This window comes from Brassica rapa, chromosome A09, assembly GCF_000309985.2.
Source record: "Brassica rapa cultivar Chiifu-401-42 chromosome A09, CAAS_Brap_v3.01, whole genome shotgun sequence".
NCBI classification, from domain to species: domain Eukaryota; kingdom Viridiplantae; phylum Streptophyta; class Magnoliopsida; order Brassicales; family Brassicaceae; genus Brassica; species Brassica rapa.
Window position 1 is genome coordinate 27,634,168 of NC_024803.2, and position 18,687 is coordinate 27,652,854.

Consider the following 18,687-nt stretch of genomic DNA (forward strand, 5'->3'; position numbering starts at 1 on the left):
CAAGTTTTTAAATGATCATCAATTAATATAGGGAATATATATCTATCGAGCTCACATTTCACCACTAACTCAAAAAGTTATGAAATAAGTTTCGCTCGTTCAGTCCGGAACCTTGTGGTTGGATGGTAAGAGGAAGGGTTTGTAATGCCAACACGTTTTAAGTTCAATACACCTACTGCACGAAACTAAGTCATATTGTTTATCGACACATATATACGGATATAGGCCCTGCTTAGGATCCATTTGTATACCCTGAGAAAAAGGTCTATCCGCAGGGCCGACTGATATGGGGGGACAAGCGGTGTGACCGCTCCGGACCCAAGCAGTGCGACCGCCCCGGACCTAAACCTGTGTCTCTATTTGTATTCATTAATTAATTTAAAAGGGGCCCTAAAATATTTACATGTATATAATTTTTTTATCAAAATTTTTATAAGGATGTTGATGATAAAAAATTCTAAAATATATTTCAATTTTAAATAAACATGAATATTAAAAGCTTAAATTTTCTTTTGCCTAGGGGTCCAAATAAATGTTTAGCCGGCCTTGTCTATCCGTGAGCTACACCTCCTCTTAAAGATTATTCTGGGACCTTCCAAATACCTGTGTATCCCTAGATTAATAAAAAATGGTTTCACTCCTTCAACAAAACTTTATAAACCAAAATATCCATTTACTATGCTGCTACAAGGGTTTGATGGTCTGTTAGGGGCAAGGAATGTAAGGGCATGTCTTTCACCCCTTCATTCGGAGGTAGAGGCTTTGATTTGGGCAATGGAATGTACGAAGAATTTAAGACAGTTACAGGTAACGTTTGCGACGGATTGTTCTCAATTGGTGAAGATGGTTTCGGAACCAGAAGAATTGCCAGCATTCGAAAGCTATTTGGAAGATATCAAACTTCTCAAAAGAAGTTTCCTCAACTCAGACATCGTTCATGTTCCTCGGACGGCGAACCTTCGGGCGGATAGCTTAGCACGCAATGCTAGGAAACAATCGTCCTTTGTCGTTCACATGGATGCGGAGTTACCAACTTGGTTTACAGAGTCAACATGAGTCTGTAAATTCTTTGCTGTCAAAAAAAAAAAAATTTATTTGAGTTGCATTATTAACATTAAACTTTAACCTCATGTGTGATTAACAAGATTGCTATTGCTTAAGTGTCATCACTAGAATCCACCTTACCTCATTTATTGAATAATATTCCTCTCTTGTCTAGACTAATTACATGTATTGCTATTGCCAAATAATACTAGAAAAGGATTATAGTATATGTTTCATTTTATGCATCTTTGTTCCTTCCCCTGCATACCCTAACTAACCAGTGTGTGTTAACAGTTGCATATATGGCATATTCAAATTCTTCTTTCGATTTCGGTCATAACTAATCTGAGTAGGGGTTATTGGTTGTTGTATTTTAATAGATTTGAAAATCCGAACTAAATCTAGTGTTTTTGGTTCTATGATTTTCAAATCTATATTAAAATCATGTGTTATTGGTTTAATGATTCATAAATTCTATATCAATTCAAGTGTTATTCAATCGTACAGATTTACTAATATATTTGATTTTATAATAGATTTGAATGGATTTGTTTGGATGTTTTAGTTAAAAATACAAAGACTCAAATCCGAGGGAAAACCTCTGGATTTGCATATTTTACTTGGATTTATAAATACTATATTGATTTCTAAATCATTCAAAATATATAAACCAATAACACCTCATGAAAAATATATAAACCAATAACACCTCATGAAGTATCCATTTTCGGTTCTTTGTCCCAATGATTAAACACAAACTAACCCGAATATTTTTCGATGTGTATGCTGTATTATTGGATATAATTGATTATTTATTATAAGTAGCATAATATTTTTATTTTTGAATTATATATTATGCTATATGTTCCCAATGATATATCTATGTGTTATGTGCGTAAGTAAGTAATGTAGTTTCTGTATGGGTCCAATAAATTTGGAATGATATAAAGATGATTAGCATGCGCAAGAAATCGTATCAGCATATATTATTTTGATCCTGCATAGTATTAAGTCTTATGGGTTCAATAGGACATTATACGTTGGTAATTTTTAACATGCTCTTTTCTAAATTATCGTTTATACAATTTTTCAGTGTAAAAATTTATTGTAAAAGAAACTTTGACTGATAGTACAGAAAATTCAAAACAAATAAGGACATAGTAAATTCAATCCCTTAACTTAACCACCAAGACTTTATAATTTTGAAATCTTCATAAATGTTAATAGAAAAATAATTAGAGATGAATTTTAAATTTGTGAATGAATCGGAAATAACGTCATTCATGTCTTGATTAATCTATATTTTTCTAATGGAATACACTGATATTTCAGTAGTTTAGTGTTATTTTGATTATGTGAAGTCAAATGTTTTCTTTCCATAATTTTGATAACTATATCCGCAGATTGTTTTGATATTAAGAAATCTTCATAAATGTGATGTCCATATATTGTTTTGAAATTGTATGTTTTTATGAGCATGATTTAAATGGATATATGAGAGTAACCAAAGATTTGAAATGTTTATGGTCAAATATCCGAAGCTGTATGCTTTCCAAATATTTAAATAATTAGATGATCAATTAGGGAATTTTAGGATGTCCAAATTGTTTGTTTTGCATTGATATGTATATTATATTAATTTTATAAGTTTCACAATGGGCAGTTTTTATATACTGAGTCAATATGTATTTTTTTTTTACTTTTTAATATCTACGAATTAAAAGTTATAATTTATTTTAGCCTATTACTCCGCATAAAGAGCGGGTTACCACCTAGTTTCTTATTATTTTCCGTGCTCTCTGAAAATGCTTCATTCGTATTTGACCACTGATATGGGTTCTCAATTCGTTGAGTTGTAAATCTAAAATGTAGAGTTTGACTATGGGATTATCTTTTGACCAAAAAGAATTTATCTAATCATTAAGGGGAGAAATATTCAAACTAAAATTTGAAGTTATTTGTATAAAAATGATAAATTGTTTATTATTTAAACATAAATATTAAGAACTCGTTTAAAATATAGTGTTATTGAACTTGTGATAAAATCCATTGTTATTAAAAATGTAATTACTGAATTTGAAGATATTTCTATTGATATTAGAGGGGTGTACTGAATCTAGAATTTGAAGACTTGTAAAAATTTGATTTTTATGAGTTTTAAATGATATTAGAGGGGTGTACATAAATGATTTTTTTGACAAACTTATTAACCCTTCAGATTTTTCAATAATGTTCAGTTTTGGTTCGGTTGTGGTTTTTTTTTTTTTGACTCAAGAGATATAGAAAAAATTTAATTATTTATGAATTTGGGTTTGGTTCCGGTTTGATTATTTTTGTTTTCGGTTTGATATGGATAATAATGTTAGAAACCCAATAAATGTTTGAATTCAATTCGGCTCTATTTGGGTTCAAGTTTTCAGATAATTTCGAATAATTCGATTAAAAATCACATTTTTGGAATTTTTTTGAATAAAAATCAGATAAATTAAAATATTTTTAAATTTTTGAGTGATTCGGTTATATAGGGAAATCAGGAGAATCTTTACCTTATATTGTAAAACTTCTTATCTTTTATAAACCTATCTATACTGAAGTTGATTTTAATAGTGAAAATAAATTACATAAAAACTCTTACATTATATGATAACTTCGCAGCAACTATATATAAAATTTGTAGGTTCTGATCGTTTATATATTAGACATTGGCTTCAAATTAATAAATATAATTAATTATACTTGCTTATTTAAATAAATTGTCTTTTAACTTTTAAATCATAAATATTTACCTATGGGGCCCGCACCTTAAAAGAGAGATATTTATGGAGATTTGTTAGTTTAAAATATATAGAATATAGTATATTTCTGTTGCTCAAAAATATATATGTATATAGTTTTTCGGTTGCTCAGAAAAAAAAAGAATATAGTTTTTTTTCTAAAAAAAATATTCTACCTAAAATCAAGTTGGATCAGTTTTTTGGTTCTGTTTTAAATTTTAATAGTATAGACTAGAGCTTGACCCGCACGCCCGTGCGGGTGTTAAGTGTTTTTATATGTGTTTTTTGTTTTCTATATGAACTTCTCATATATTTAAGATGAATAACCATTTTGTAATACAATTGTATCACCATATTAATTTTTATTTTTTTATAAATTTTTATTTCTTTTCCATTTTAAGTCTTCTATTTTTATAAAAAAAAGTACATATTGAAATGTTAATTGTTTAGTAAATGATAATATGCTATCAATTTTAACGATTTTATAAACAAAATATATATCTATAATTATTGTGAATTTTATGTTTGTACCTAAATAAAGAAGAAATGTTTTTTTTTTAACAATATATAATATAATATTGAGAAATTCCTTGGGATAGACCTAGAAATTGTTATGTCACAAATATAGACCATAAAAATAAAAATGACCAAAATAGACTTAAATGTTTTATCAAAAGAAATAAATATACACATATACCCATATGGTTAATTAATCTAGACATTAGAGTTTAGAGTTAAGGGGTGGAGTTTAGGGTTTAGGGTTTAAGGTTTAGGATTTAGAGTTTAGGGTTTAGAGTTGAAGAGTGGAGTTTTGGGGATATGATTTCAATTTTTTTTTTAAATTTAAAATTTTCAAAATAAAAAATGCTATTTTGGTCATTTTAGTTTTTGAGGTCTATTTTTGTGACAAAAACTTAAAAAGTCTATTTGAAAGAATTGCCCTAATATATTTTCTTAAATCATTTTTCTAAAGAAAATTATAATCACAATTTCATTAATGAAAATGAAATTAAGATTATGATTTGGGCTGATGTATACCGTTATTTGGGCTCAAAAAAATTGTTTGATGTGTCAAAAACCCCATTAGGTATCTGTTTCTATTTTTTCCGGGAAAAAAACAAACAGTTTTGTGTCACCGACGAAAGGAAACAAACTTATTTTTCGATAAAAACAAAGCTAAGATCCAGACCACATGTTCTTATGTTTCTGGATCAAAACTAAGAATATGTATGCAGATCGTAAGTGAAAAACTGTACATATAAAACTTCTGATTTTGAGGATATTTAGGTTTTGTTTTATTTCTTAGATATTGATTGTTGTCGATTTGCATCATGTAGAACGGGAGCACGGGTCAAGCTAAGAAGCTTACTATAGAAGATCTGTTTATGAGAACTCATGCCCTAACACACCGGCTTTGGAGGAGAAGACGAACAGAGAACATCGAAGAGGATTTGAGATAGTCGGAGTCTACATGGAAAGTATTTTTCTTAATTATTCAATTACTTATAGAATTTGGTAGCTGTATAGTCATGTGGTGATGATGTTTGTTGTCAAATTTCATTTTGTGTGTTTGCTAATTCAGCTATTGGAGCGCTTTAGAACTGTTCATCCGCGGGCACGCAGATAATTTACTGATTTTAGTTATTTATTTCTTCAGTTGCTTTGTGTGTATATTAATTGGAATTGGTATATCAGCTTCTCCAGAAGTGCTGCAAACATAGAAGCAGTTTATTGGAGCTGTAGTGGAGTTGATAGATCGAGAATAATTATTAGAGGAGTTTGATGAGGTTGCTTTTACAGAGCATCGTGTCTTTGGCAAGCCAGTGGAGGAGGAAGACAATTATTTTCATGGGAAGAGCACTGTTGAAAAGAAGTAAGTACGGCTGGTTTTAATATGTGTATTTACTTATTTATCAGAGTTTCAGAGATTACTCCATGAAAATGGACAACAAATTTGTATTTTTCTAGTGTGTTGAGCGGTTGTTGTTTTTTGTTTACAATGAGAAAATGTGGGCGAAGGAACAACCACAAGCTGAGCAGAACGAAGTTACTCTCCCACCCTGAGCAGAGAAAGTAAACAACAACTTAGGGTTAGTAACTATTATTACTTAATTGATATGAAAGCAATGTAGTATCATGTAGATTTAGGATTAAGATTGAACCATTGCCTTACATAGTTACATAGTACTATATGGCTTTAGTATTGATTGAATAATGATGCATATATGTATTCTTGTGAATGAATGTGTTATAAATAACAAAGAAGTTCAAAATTATAACACTTAAAGAAAAACAGTAATCTGTCTAAAATAAAAGCAAATCAATACTTGTTAGAACTCAATAAAAACACTTTAAAACTAATTCGCCATTCGTCTTTGAATGGCTTGAGATCATTGATAAGAACCATTTTTCTTGCGCCAGACATGTTTGTTTTCTGAGATGTGTGTGAATGTTAGGAACGTCTTAGACTCGGTATATATAGACAGGTGAAAGAATGTTGGTTAAGGGGAGTTATGGCGTGCATAGATTTTGTGCGGATATTCTCTGCATTAAATTTTTTAAACTAAATCATATCTTTTGAAAATATATGGGAATGATTTATAAATATTGTTATAAATGTTTGCGCAGATTATGGTAACAAATTAGAAAGGCATCTGACGGAAATTAGGAGGAAAGATAACAGAGCTAAAAGATATCTACCTTGGAGAAAAAAAAAGAAGTGGAAAAAAATCTTCCTATGAATAATTACGTAATATATGGGACTGATTTCTATATATTGCTAAGATTGCATGCGAGATTTTAGGTTGTAGCGTCTTTTTTAAAAATTAATTGAATTAATTAAACCAGATGGTTTAGAAGATTAACGGGACAGGATAAGAAACATTGGTTAAAGCCTTATGTTAATGAAATTACTAAAAGACCAATAATTATCCAAGTTTCCAAACAATTTTCTTTAAGATTACTATTCATGTTTCCAAACAATCTCAATGTGTACTTCAGTTTTAATAATATAGATAGATATGTTATTGAAGAGTATTTCTGTGTTTATAGTCATTTCATTTCAGTTTTATTTGTGATATCATCGAAAGTAATCAACATCATCTAATATATATAATAATAATTTATACCATTATCCGTGATATCATAAGAAATGGTCATATAAATTTAATCTTGAGTGAAGATCGATGATGTTGCTAAGTTGTTATATATACTAGGATCCAACCCGCCCTTCGGGCGGGAAAGCAACAAACAAAATAATATAAATAAATCTTAAATATTTATTTTATTCTCAAGAAAAATAAAAATAACCTTTTTTTATTTTTACCATAATTTTTACTATTTGTTTTAGTATTATTTCTATACAAACCATTTTTACCATTAAAAATAAGAAAATATAATTATTTGACCATTTAAATATTTTCTATCTTGATTTTAGTAGTAAATATAATAAATTATTTTTAAACAGTAGTCGATTCTATAGAACACAGTAACATATATTATTTTTTCTTTTGTACGTTAGTTTAATGAATCTAGTGACACTATTTTTTTTTTTTAAATTGCTAATTTAAACTATGTAAAAATACCAGTTTGAAAAAAAAACTATGGAAAAATAGCAGACTCATTATTAATAAATTACTTTAAATTAGGTAATCAGCATGAAAACCTCATCATAGTAACTATTATTCATTAGTGCTCGGAAACAACCGTCTTTCGTCGTACATATGGATGCAGAACTACCACTTTGGTTTACAGAGTCAACATGAGTTTGTGAATGTTTACTGTAAAAAAAAAGTAACTATTATTCCTTATAAATATACAAGTTTGTTTGAATCATAATTATGTTATTATATTTGAAAATCAAATAAAACTATTTAATAATTTGATAGGAAAAATGTATTATTAATTTAGAAATTTTCGAAACTCTAATGAATTTCTACAAAAATTATGAAAATATATATTCAAAATAGTGTATAATTTTCTATTTCTTGTATTAATTCATAAGACTGTAGATGTTTAACTTAAAAATAATAAAATAAATTATTTAAATTACTTAAGTAACTAATTTATAGAAGATGCTAACATATATTCCAATATCTTTGGGTTATATGCTAATTGTGTAGAACTTATAACAGTTATAACATGAGAGAAAAACTTTATGACGTTTTACAAAATTGAAGTATGCATTTATCTGAAAGAGAAAATAATTACGATCTAATTGCTTTTTTTTTATCATAGTTACTTAGTTTTGATGAAAATAATGGATTTTATCACAACGGATTAAAATTTATATTTTATTTTTATATTTTTATTCTTGGTTTTTAGTTATATGTAAGAGAATATATATAGATTTGTTTTTACGTGCATGAAGGAAATGGTGAAGGAGGAATAACCCAAATTAGACAATGATAGACGATATGATGATCATGCACATGAGTTTCGGGAATCGTCTCGTTAATTTAAACTATTTGTAGTGAGTGATTGATAGAAGTGGTCACAGATGAGCCGCTAAAGCAATAAATTCTCTACACCAAAACTCAGGACTCGAGTGTTGGTATGTATTTTCTGAACAAACCTTGCAGCCTCTAGAGCTTCGGAGATTGTCATGTGACGGTAATAAGAGGATAAAATTTTGTTGTAGCGGCTTCATGAACCTTCCTGCACCCTCATGTACAGTCCTCATAGTCCCGTGGACAGTCCACTATCTCTGATAGGCTTTGCAGTAATGGCGAGGCTGGTTTATGTTGTTGTAATAACAGAACTTAGTGTCCATGCTCTTGCATCTTGGACACGGCAGAGTTTTGGACCCTTCCGGGTTTTACAGTCTGTCGTCTGTTGATTGTTCTCGTCAGTATCTCTGATCCGTTAATGTCACCTCTTCTTTGTCTCCTACTTCTGTCTCTGATCACTCTGGAGTTACTTGCTCTGTAGATACCTGGGAGAGGGGTAATAAAAACATTACTTTAAGAACACTTGCAATGAGTCTATAATGATTTCAACAGCAAACAAAAGAAGATATGGTTGCTCAACTATGCTCAACAGGAAGCTCAAAGAGAAACAAAGGTTTTGTAGAAACAATCTAAGAGAACATAATCAAAAAGACACAATACACGAACAAACATAGAAATAAAACAAAAGAAGTGCCCAGACTTTCAAATCTAACGCTGACCAATAGGGTATGTTATTTCAACAGGCAATAGCAGATCAAAATTTTAGTTTCTTAAGCCCACACAACATAATGTTCTTAAGGAACTGGAACAAATATTAGAGAAAAAACATAATAAAATTAAATTATATCATTGAGGGGACATGAAAACTCCACCTTTTGACTCGTCTCAGCTTTTCTTCTGCGACGTTACGTGCTTTCCAAAAACCCATGAAACGTGGCACCACCATCTGAGGACTACTGTCAAATTTTCAAATCGTAAAGAAATATATGGGATAACACCACCGTTGCAAATTGTGTGTAGTAAAGAAGGAATATGATTGAATCTCGTGAGGCAGAGAGATTTCTAGAGGTTCTCATCTCTCCTATTTATAGTCTCAGGAATTAGAGATTTTTGATGGAAGTTGAGAAATGGGTTATTAAAGTCGACATAGTGGGAGAGCTGGACAGAGAGGTAGTTAATGGAGAGACGTTGTCAAGTGGCTTCAATGAGGAACGATAGCGTTACACATGGGTTCTGAGATCGGTGGTGGAATATAGGACACTAAGAAGACTACGCTCGAAGAAAGAGAAGGTGTTTGACGTGGCAGAAAACATGACGTCGGCGTAAAGAATACACACACAAACATAAGTATGACATGTCACTTTAATTGGTGAGGAATATTTCATCTGATGTGGCACCCCTTAGAAGCTCTAAAAATAGCTTCTTTTATATAGTAGGATTCATTTTAGGAAAATAGTTAAGAATAGTTGGATAAGTATAATAATTGTCATAGTTTGTTTATTTAAATTTAAATATAGTGGTATTTCTGTAAATATTAAAATATATCAAGGGGGTTTCAATTAAGATCTTGTGTTTTAATAGTATAGATAATATATATATATATATATATTTATCTTAAGAAAATAGTTAAGAATCGTTGGATAATTTTCATAAATGTTTTTTTTTTTAATTTAAATATAGTGGCATTGCTGTAAATATTAAAACATACAGTGGGGGCTTCAATTTTTTTTTATCAACTTGTAATTTAATTAGGAAAATATAGTTTTTGGGCCTAAGCCCATAGATTCATTACACTAAGTGGGTTTTGAGAATGGTTTTTGCTAACATATCAGCTTCCCCATTTCAACCCTAGAAACTGAGAAAAACGATAGATGAACAAACAGAGCAGAGAGATTGATGATGTCTTGGACTACACCATAGATCTCTTTGTCGGAGAGTTTGTTGTTGATGACTCTTACAAGAGTTTGGTTGTCGGAGTAGATCTTGACATCAGTGACATCAAGGAGTACTGCCTGTTGGAGGGCCAATCGAATGACCAGAGCTTCTGCCATTAGGGGAGAGCTTACTTAAGCTTGAATCTGGGTCCCTTGGCGAGCCAGAGAGGACGGTGGGTGTGTGAAAACCCAAGCTAGACCTGCCTGCATCGTGGATTTTTCCCAAACTGCATCGGTGAAGCATCGCGTAGAGCTTCCATCATCTGGGTTCGATTTCATGTGTTAAGGTAAGGTTTGTACCTTAACCGCTGAATTCCATTGTGCCATTGTCCATTCGCGTGCTGCGTGTATGCCTTTTGTAGCTGTTTCCTGACTCGATTGATTTCGATTCTCAAACAGAAGCTGGTTTCTAGCAGTCCATAGTGTTCAGCAAATCCAGAGGAAGAGATTGCCAGTGATCCCCGATGGTGGCCAGCAGACAGCGCTTTCTGAGATCATTAGAGCTGTTACAAAATCAGTTTGGGCAGCTAGGTGAGCTGCTTGATGAATGGTAGTCTCCAGCCAGACTTGTCGTGTGAAAGTGCATTCTAGAAAGATGTGAGTGGTTGTTTCATCTTTCTGCATCTCACACATTGTGTGTTATTAATAATGAGGGGACTTCAATTAAGATCTTTTGTTTTAATAGTCTAGATAATATATATATATATATATATTATTTTAGGAAAATATTTAAGAATCGTTGGATAATTACAAATAATTTCCATAAATATTTTTTTAAATTTAAATATAGTGGCATTGCTGTAAATATTAAAACATACCAAGGGGACCTAAAAAAATCTTGTATTTTAATAGTATGTATGTATATATATGTATATATTTATTTTTAATGAGATGTGAATAGGTTCAAACTTAAACGACAACTTTTCAAGTAGATAAAAAATAAGACTCTAAATTAATAAAATAGATGTGTTTTAATAGTATAGATAAGTAAATTAGATTATTTAATATGCTTTTAATTACATTACTCTAGAATCTAATCTAAAATGGTAGTATTTAATTAACTCCACTAAACCATTCAAAAAATCACCAAAATGTTTCTAAAACTCACAATTTAAATCTTTTCTTTTATGATGTCAAAAAATAAAATCCCAATAACAGTAGATAGCAGAATATTTTTATCAATGACAACAGTGAACTTTAAAAAGTATTTGAAATTCATGTGATTTTTTATTTTAATACAAATCAATTACAACTCTCAATTGAATATATCTTTTTAGAGTGTTTTGTAAGAACTTTTAGTTAAAATAAAATAAAAAATCTAAATCTTATAGGAGTATCCCCTTAATATTAAAGTATGAGCATTCTTAGAGAGTAACCTTATGCTCATGTGTTATTAACAAATATGTCATTTTCTATGCGGCAACACCATATTCATTCTCACATTCTCTAGGTAAAGTCATCTCCTTACTAAATTTATTACATATTTTGCCACTACTCATTAATTGGTGTTTAACATAATGTTTTAATCATACATAATGTTTTAATCATATTAATTGGTAATTAGCAATTTAAAACCAATTCGAGATAAGAACTCTCGCCTTAACGATTTAAATCATGTTTGGGACAAGAACTACGCCTTAACGTATGTTGTAATAATTTAACGTTTAATTTAATGTTACTTTCGTGACATATCTAATAATCACAACATATTGCCGTCTACTCACGCATGAAACATGTATATCAAAACGGGTTATCTAAATTGGTTTTCATATCACATAGAAAATATTTGATCAAAACCGGTTATTTAAAAGGTACACACATGAAAAGATCTGTGCAAAAATGTTTGAATGTAACTATGGGTCTGAAAAGGTTTATGATTATACTCGATATCAAAGCCAGTTTAAAAAATGTTTGAATGTAACTATGTGTCTGAAAAGGTTTATGATCATACTCGATATCAAAACCGGTTTAAAAACTTCATAAGGCAATCATGTCAATTATTGCCAATTCATGTAGACATAAAAAAAGAGAGTGATTGATTTAAAATTTAATTGTAGCAACCAAATTTAATGATGTGATCCTAGGTGATAACTGACTGATTTAAAGTCAGTTTACATATTTCCAAAATTGATATCACGTTTTTTACCAAAAAAAATTGATATCACGTGACATAATGAATCACCTTGAGCAAGGTGAAATTCTTTCATCATGAATTTACTCATTTTAATTTAAGTCTGCTTACATATTTTCAAAACGGATTGATTTAAAACTAAATATCGTTAACCAGATTAACTCTTTGTTTCCTATTATTCCATGTGATTTGACGAGCAACGAATAAAGTAAGTTCTCAAAATTCCATATTAATTTAATGCATTAAGTATATTTTGAATGTAGAATTCATGTTCACCGTATTCGGTGAAACCCAACAAATCTATTATATTCTTGCAAAAGAAGATGAAAACAATATATCAGCGTTAACATTGGTTCACCTTAGTACACATCCAGATCAATTAAGAAATATAAATAAGGAAGTTAAAATATTATTTTTTCCAATTAGCTTCAACGATTTTATTACCTTTTGATTGTACATAATAACTCTGAATTAATGATTAACGTTATTGATTCGACGAGCAAGGAATAAGGTACGTTCTCAAAATTCCATATTAATTATTGTTACAAAAATTAAAATAACCGGTTAGATATGCAAGTATACCCTAGACCCGTCCATTGCATCTATAAATACATGGTCTTATAGCTATATCTCCTCATCACCGTCCCCTTCTCAAAACATCTTTACCAAAACTTTTGAGCTCGCACACTACTCATGGTGGACTTTAACTCTGTAGCCGATTTGAAACATTTTAAAACAATGAGGGAGAGTGAGGTTTAGTATTGTTTGATTGTGGAAGCAGGTGGCCTAACCATTGAAATGGTTCTCATTGATTCTAATGTTATTATTATTGTTTATACTAAGCTGATACTTTGTTATGTCTCTTTATAGGATTGCAAACCAAGAGTTCTGAAGACACTTTTCAGTTGTGGTTTTCTCCATTTTTTTTTAAATTTTGTTTCTTTATAATTTGCTTTTTTAGTATATTATTATTCTATTATCTATGTTTTCTTTTTTTTATATATATTCATAATTTATATTATGAAAAAAAAATTGCTTGTGTTTTATTTTATCATAAACTCATATTAAATATATATATAAGTCTTTATTTACTCTCACATTTTTTTAAAATTCAAATATATTTAAATTACACCAATAAATTAAACAATATAATTTTAAAATTATAATCTCTTTTGATCAATAACTCCGCACAGGGCGCGGATTATCACTTAGTAGAGTGATTAAAACAGTGTAACTTTCCTAATTCACCCAAAACCATCTATAATTCATTGAAAACCGAATCAGTTAAAATCATCTCAATTGAATACACCTACCAGAAACAAATTGTGAGAGTTTTGGTTTAGAAACTAGACACAAAAATTACTTTGTCAAATGATTTTACACAGGCCCATTATAAAGCCCGTTTCCTCGACCAGTTTTGCCATTATTTACTAGAAAACATAAGATAACATAACAACAAGTAATAAAAAGAAGTGTCATTAGGACATATACAGATTCTACACGAAAGATTTGCGGCAGTTACTTCAATAAAATAGACAGATACTTTTGCAGTCGTACTATTATTTTCCCAAAAGTAATAACTACGTCTTCTTCCCGATTACCAAAAAGAGCTTAAAGATTCGCGACGAAGCAACACAACAAACCGTATCTATCGCCCTCTTGTTCTGTAAGGATACGATCTTCGCTTTTCTTTAAACTCTCGATCAGCTCTGTTTCTTCACCGATTTAGCCCCTTCTCTGCTAGGGTTTGCTTCAATGAATCTTGAATTTGGATCTTGTTTCAGTTCTTTTACTGGAATCCGAAAAGTTTAATGAGTCTTAGTGTCAGTGATGATGCTTTGATTTTCAAGATTCTTTGTTTTCAGGTTGAACAAGAAGAACCAAAGTACTTCCCACTGATAGATAATTGGAGTGTTCTTGAAAGAAGAAGAAGACGATGCAGAGGGTTAGGGTTTCATCCCAAAGAGCAGCTGTGCACAAGCTTGGCGATTCTCAGATGACACTATCTCCCAAATTCAGAGTAGCTGCCTCGGTTCAATCACCATTGTTCGATAGATCATCGGAACAAGAACTCTCTCTTACCGGAGAACCGTTGATTCCCGGTTTACCAGATGATGTCGCTCTTAACTGCCTCTTACGGGTCCCAGTCGAAAGCCACGTCTCGAGTAGATCCGTCTGCAAGAGATGGCACTTCTTGTTCTGTGCTAAAGAGACGTTTTTCGCTAGGCGCAAGGAGTTCGGTTTTAAAGAACCGTGGCTGTTCGTGGTCGGGTTCAGTAGATGCACAGGGAAGATCCAGTGGAAGGTTTTGGACTTGAGGAATCTTACTTGGCACGAGATCCCTGCGATGCCTTGTAGAGACAAAGTGTGTCCTCACGGGTTTAGATCGGTCTCAATGCCGAGTGAAGGCACTATGTTTGTCTGCGGAGGAATGGTTTCTGATTCTGATTGTCCTCTCGACTTGGTGTTGAAGTACGACATGGTAAGGAACCACTGGACAGTCACTAACAAGATGATAACGCCTAGATCGTTCTTTGGTAGTGGTGTGATAGACGGGAATATATACGCAGCTGGTGGAAACTCTGCGGATATGTTCGAGCTCGACACTGCAGAGGTTTTGAACCCTTTGGATGGGAAGTGGCGGTCTGTTTCCAACATGGTTACACAGATGGCGTCTTACGACGCAGCGGTTTTAAACGGGAAGCTTTTGGTTACAGAAGGATGGTTATGGCCCTTCTTTGTATCCCCTAGAGGTCAGGTTTACGACCCGAGGACGGATCAGTGGGAGACAATGGCTATGGGGTTGAGAGAAGGATGGACGGGGACGAGTGTGGTGATTTATGATCGGTTGTTTATAGTGTCGGAGTTGGAGAGGATGAAGATGAAGGTTTATGATTCGGTTACGGATTCATGGGAAACGGTTAATGGACCGGAGTTGCCTGAGAAGATTTGTAGACCGTTTGCGGTTAACTGTTATGGGAACAGAGTGTATGTGGTTGGTCGGAACCTTCATCTTGCGGTTGGGAGTATTTGGAGGTCGGAGAGTAAGTTTGGTGTGAGGTGGGAAGTGGTTGAGTCGCCGGAGCGTTATGGGGATTTGACACCGTCCAATTCTCAGATTCTCTTTGCTTAAAGGAGGTGGATGATGAATCTGTTTGGTTTGTGAACCATATATGTGTTTGTAAAAGTTAAATTGTATCAGTGTCATGGTTATGTTTGTGCTCTTGTATTATATCCATAAGTGTGTATAATCTGCGTCTGTTATAACTTATAAGTGTTAAATAATACTTATGTTTCGAACATGTAAAATTTTAAACTCAGTTTTAGTTTGAAAATAAGCATCATTTTAAGATTTAATTCGAAATTGGATATGCAAAAAACTAATTTTTCTCTACCTTAATTTATATAAAAATTTGTAAAAATATAATCTAATCTGTTAATTTGCTATCAGAGTTAGAGGGATAGAGTTGGGGCGCAAAGAAGCAGTTAGACAATACTGAAATCTTCGATATATGAGAAAATGGTAACCTATATTCAAGTTGACATTTCCACCTATGTGTTTACTAGATTTTGATCCGCGCTTCGAAAGCGCGGATTTTGTTTGGTTATAAACAAAATTTGATATGAATTAATATTTTATAATTTTTATATTATTATGTTATAAAGTCGTATTATATCGAATAAAGAAATTTGTTAAAAGTTATAAAATTTATGAATTAGTTTATGTGAGATTTTGTATGTACACTCTTATGAACTTTCTCTTAGACATAGGCATTTTTTCGGATCCAAAAAGCTGAACCGAAACCAACACGGAAATAAATGATCGGGTCCAAAATCGAGTAAACTACACATTGGCTTTTTTTGGACCCGCAGATCTTTGTTCGAGTCGGGTACCCAAAGTATTTGAATATTTTATGAATATTATGTATACTTGGGTATTTCAGATTCTTTTGAGTATTATAGAAATTTTTAAGTTTTAGATTCGGATTTTCGGTTATAGTTTCGGGTTTGGGTAAAATTTCAAATTATATTTCGGGGATTCGAATAAAACTTTGGATATTTTTGGTTCTTCAGATAAAATTTTGGTTTTTGGGTATTTGAATATTTTCAGATATTTGTTTAGATTTTCGTGTTTTGACTTTTTCAGGATTTCAAGTACATTAAGTCTTTTCGGGTCCTAATTACCTAACTGATCCGAACCTATTTTGTACCAAAATTATATATATTTTATAGATATTTGAATTATAGACTCGAAACAAACCAGATCCAAAAGAACATATACAAATCCAATATAGACCTACATTATTGCATAACAACCATAATGTTAAGTGATAAAATATTTTACAAAATCTAATTTTTTGTTATATTTAAATATTATTTTATTTTTATTAGTATTAATCTATTATAAAATTTATCTATTTTCTTTTAATTTAGATTTGAAGTTAATTTTATAATAATATTTATTTATTCATTTATTTATTTATAGCCGAAGTCCTAGTTTGGTATAAAATTATTCAAATAGTTTTGAGAAGAAGCTATGGTGTTCGTTGGTTGAATTTTTAATTTTGAGATTTGAAGACTATGTTTTTCTTTTGTAACTCAATTTGAAGAATATGTTCTAGGTTGTTTATTGCTGTTTCTTAATGATGTAGGTCGAAGAAGAAAAACCAAAAGTTATAGAGCTTTTTGGGTGGGGATAGAAGTCATTGTTATCATATATAGAAATGGTATTTATTTGATGTGTAATACTATTAAATGTATATGATCGGTTTTATTTGATGTGATATTATACTATTAAATGTATATGAATTTCATGGAAACATAAGTAATTGCTGCGGTCATCAATATACTTAGAAAATGTAATTATTTAATGTGCTATACTATTAATATGAATCGATAACAGCTTTAGTATTACCGTATAGTTAAGAGCTTTAACACTACCATATAGTTAGAGATAATTAGGAAAATATTATGTGAGACCAAAAATATTGTTAGTTAATGAAAGGGTGCAGCAACATTTTATAGGTAGATTTTTTCTTTTAGTAGTATAGATTTGGGTTTGTTAAATTTTTGTAGATTGAAAAATGGAAGAAAGATTTTGAAGAAAAAGAAAATATAAGAAAAATGGAGGAGATCAATCAACCATGTTTGGTTTACAAGCAAAGATCAAGGAACGAAACACTAAGAACAAAACCATTCAAGAAAAGGTAAATTATATTTACCATAACCACAAGAGGAACATAGGTTAGTACATTTTCATCTTTTCTGAAACCATCACATACCACTTTTTTTGATAGGTGGAGGAGCTTGAATCGCAGCTGCGGGAAGAGAGGAAGCTGGCTTAAGAACATGTAGTCACCAAGATTGCTGAAAAGCCACCGAACAACAGAACCGGATGAAAGCAACACATCAGCAACACATCAAAGAAACTTACCACTTGCACACATACTGTTGGGAAGTTACAAGAGCGCCAGTGAAACCTCAGCTTCGAAACAAAATGAAAACCAGTTTACTATATGTTTATTAACAAGATAATGTATATCGAAGTAAATTAGAAGACTTAGTTTGCATAATGAACTTAAGCTTGATAATAAGAACATGTCCAATGGGAGGTTGCTTTTTTATAGAGTTCTTAGGAAAGTTAAATATTAAAATAATAACAAAGAGAGAGAGAGAGAGAGAGAGAGAGAGAGAGAGAGAGAGAGAGAGAGAGAGAGAGAGAGAGAGAGAGAGAGAGAGAGAGAGAGAGAGAGAGAGAGAGAGAGAGAGAGAGAGAGAGAGAGAGAGAGAGAGAGAGTCAGGTAAAGTTCTCTGCACATGATTTTCAAAAACTGTTTTAAAACTTGTATTGCCTTATGTGATAATATAAATGGCTTTATCATTTACAAATAAAATAAATTTAATCAGAAATTTTTATTATGTTATCCTCTTCATATTAAAATAGAAGCATTGTCATTTAATGTGTTCACATTACGTTTGTCATGTAGCAGTCTCACAGCGATTTGAGAACGAGTAAGCTAATGTGTCACGTGCAGTGAGCTTATCAGCCAAACTCGACATAAAACGTTCACATGCACGGTTCTACAAGTTATACAAAAGTTATATATTGAAAAACAATTTACAAAAAATTCACTATTGTCTAGGCTTATTTTATTTTTACTTAATTTATTTTAATAGAATATTATCTTTCATGTGTTATTTTGCACAAAAATGTCTTTTCATGTTAATTACGGTATATTTATATATTTATAAATCACCTTTATATATTTTTTTGCATACACATACAAGTAAGAGTGGGTACGAATCGGATATTCGAGTCATGGCTATCTAGATGTATGGTGTCGGGATATCCAGAA

At 31.2% G+C, this 18,687-nt stretch overlaps 1 protein-coding gene and 2 long non-coding RNA genes across 4 annotated transcripts; 1 reads left to right on the forward strand and 2 right to left on the reverse strand.

The window, feature by feature from the left end:
• Window positions 1-930: 930 nt before the first annotated feature.
• Window positions 931-10,492, reverse strand: LOC117128609. The gene is made up of 3 exons (XR_004451998.1): window positions 5,438-10,492; window positions 1,229-1,236; window positions 931-943 (listed from the first exon to the last, which is right to left on the reverse strand). It is a non-coding gene; the product is annotated as an uncharacterized LOC117128609 (long non-coding RNA).
• Window positions 1,786-5,056, reverse strand: LOC117128613. The gene is made up of 2 exons (XR_004452002.1): window positions 3,831-5,056; window positions 1,786-3,702 (listed from the first exon to the last, which is right to left on the reverse strand). It is a non-coding gene; the product is annotated as an uncharacterized LOC117128613 (long non-coding RNA).
• A 3,017-nt stretch (window positions 10,493-13,509) lies between the features above and the next one.
• Window positions 13,510-15,688, forward strand: LOC103840435 (F-box/kelch-repeat protein At1g30090). Of its 2 annotated transcripts, none has more exons than XM_033281376.1 (2): window positions 13,510-13,997; window positions 14,182-15,688. In XM_033281376.1, the coding sequence occupies exon 2, from the start codon at window positions 14,268-14,270 to the stop codon at window positions 15,462-15,464; it is 1,197 nt and encodes a 398-aa protein (XP_033137267.1). In that variant the 5' UTR covers window positions 13,510-13,997; window positions 14,182-14,267; the 3' UTR covers window positions 15,465-15,688. The 2 variants fall into 2 exon arrangements, with proteins under 2 accessions (XP_033137267.1, XP_009115192.1); XM_009116944.3 differs by having other exon boundaries at window positions 13,517-13,997; window positions 14,197-15,688.
• The last annotated feature ends 2,999 nt before the right edge of the window (window positions 15,689-18,687 follow it).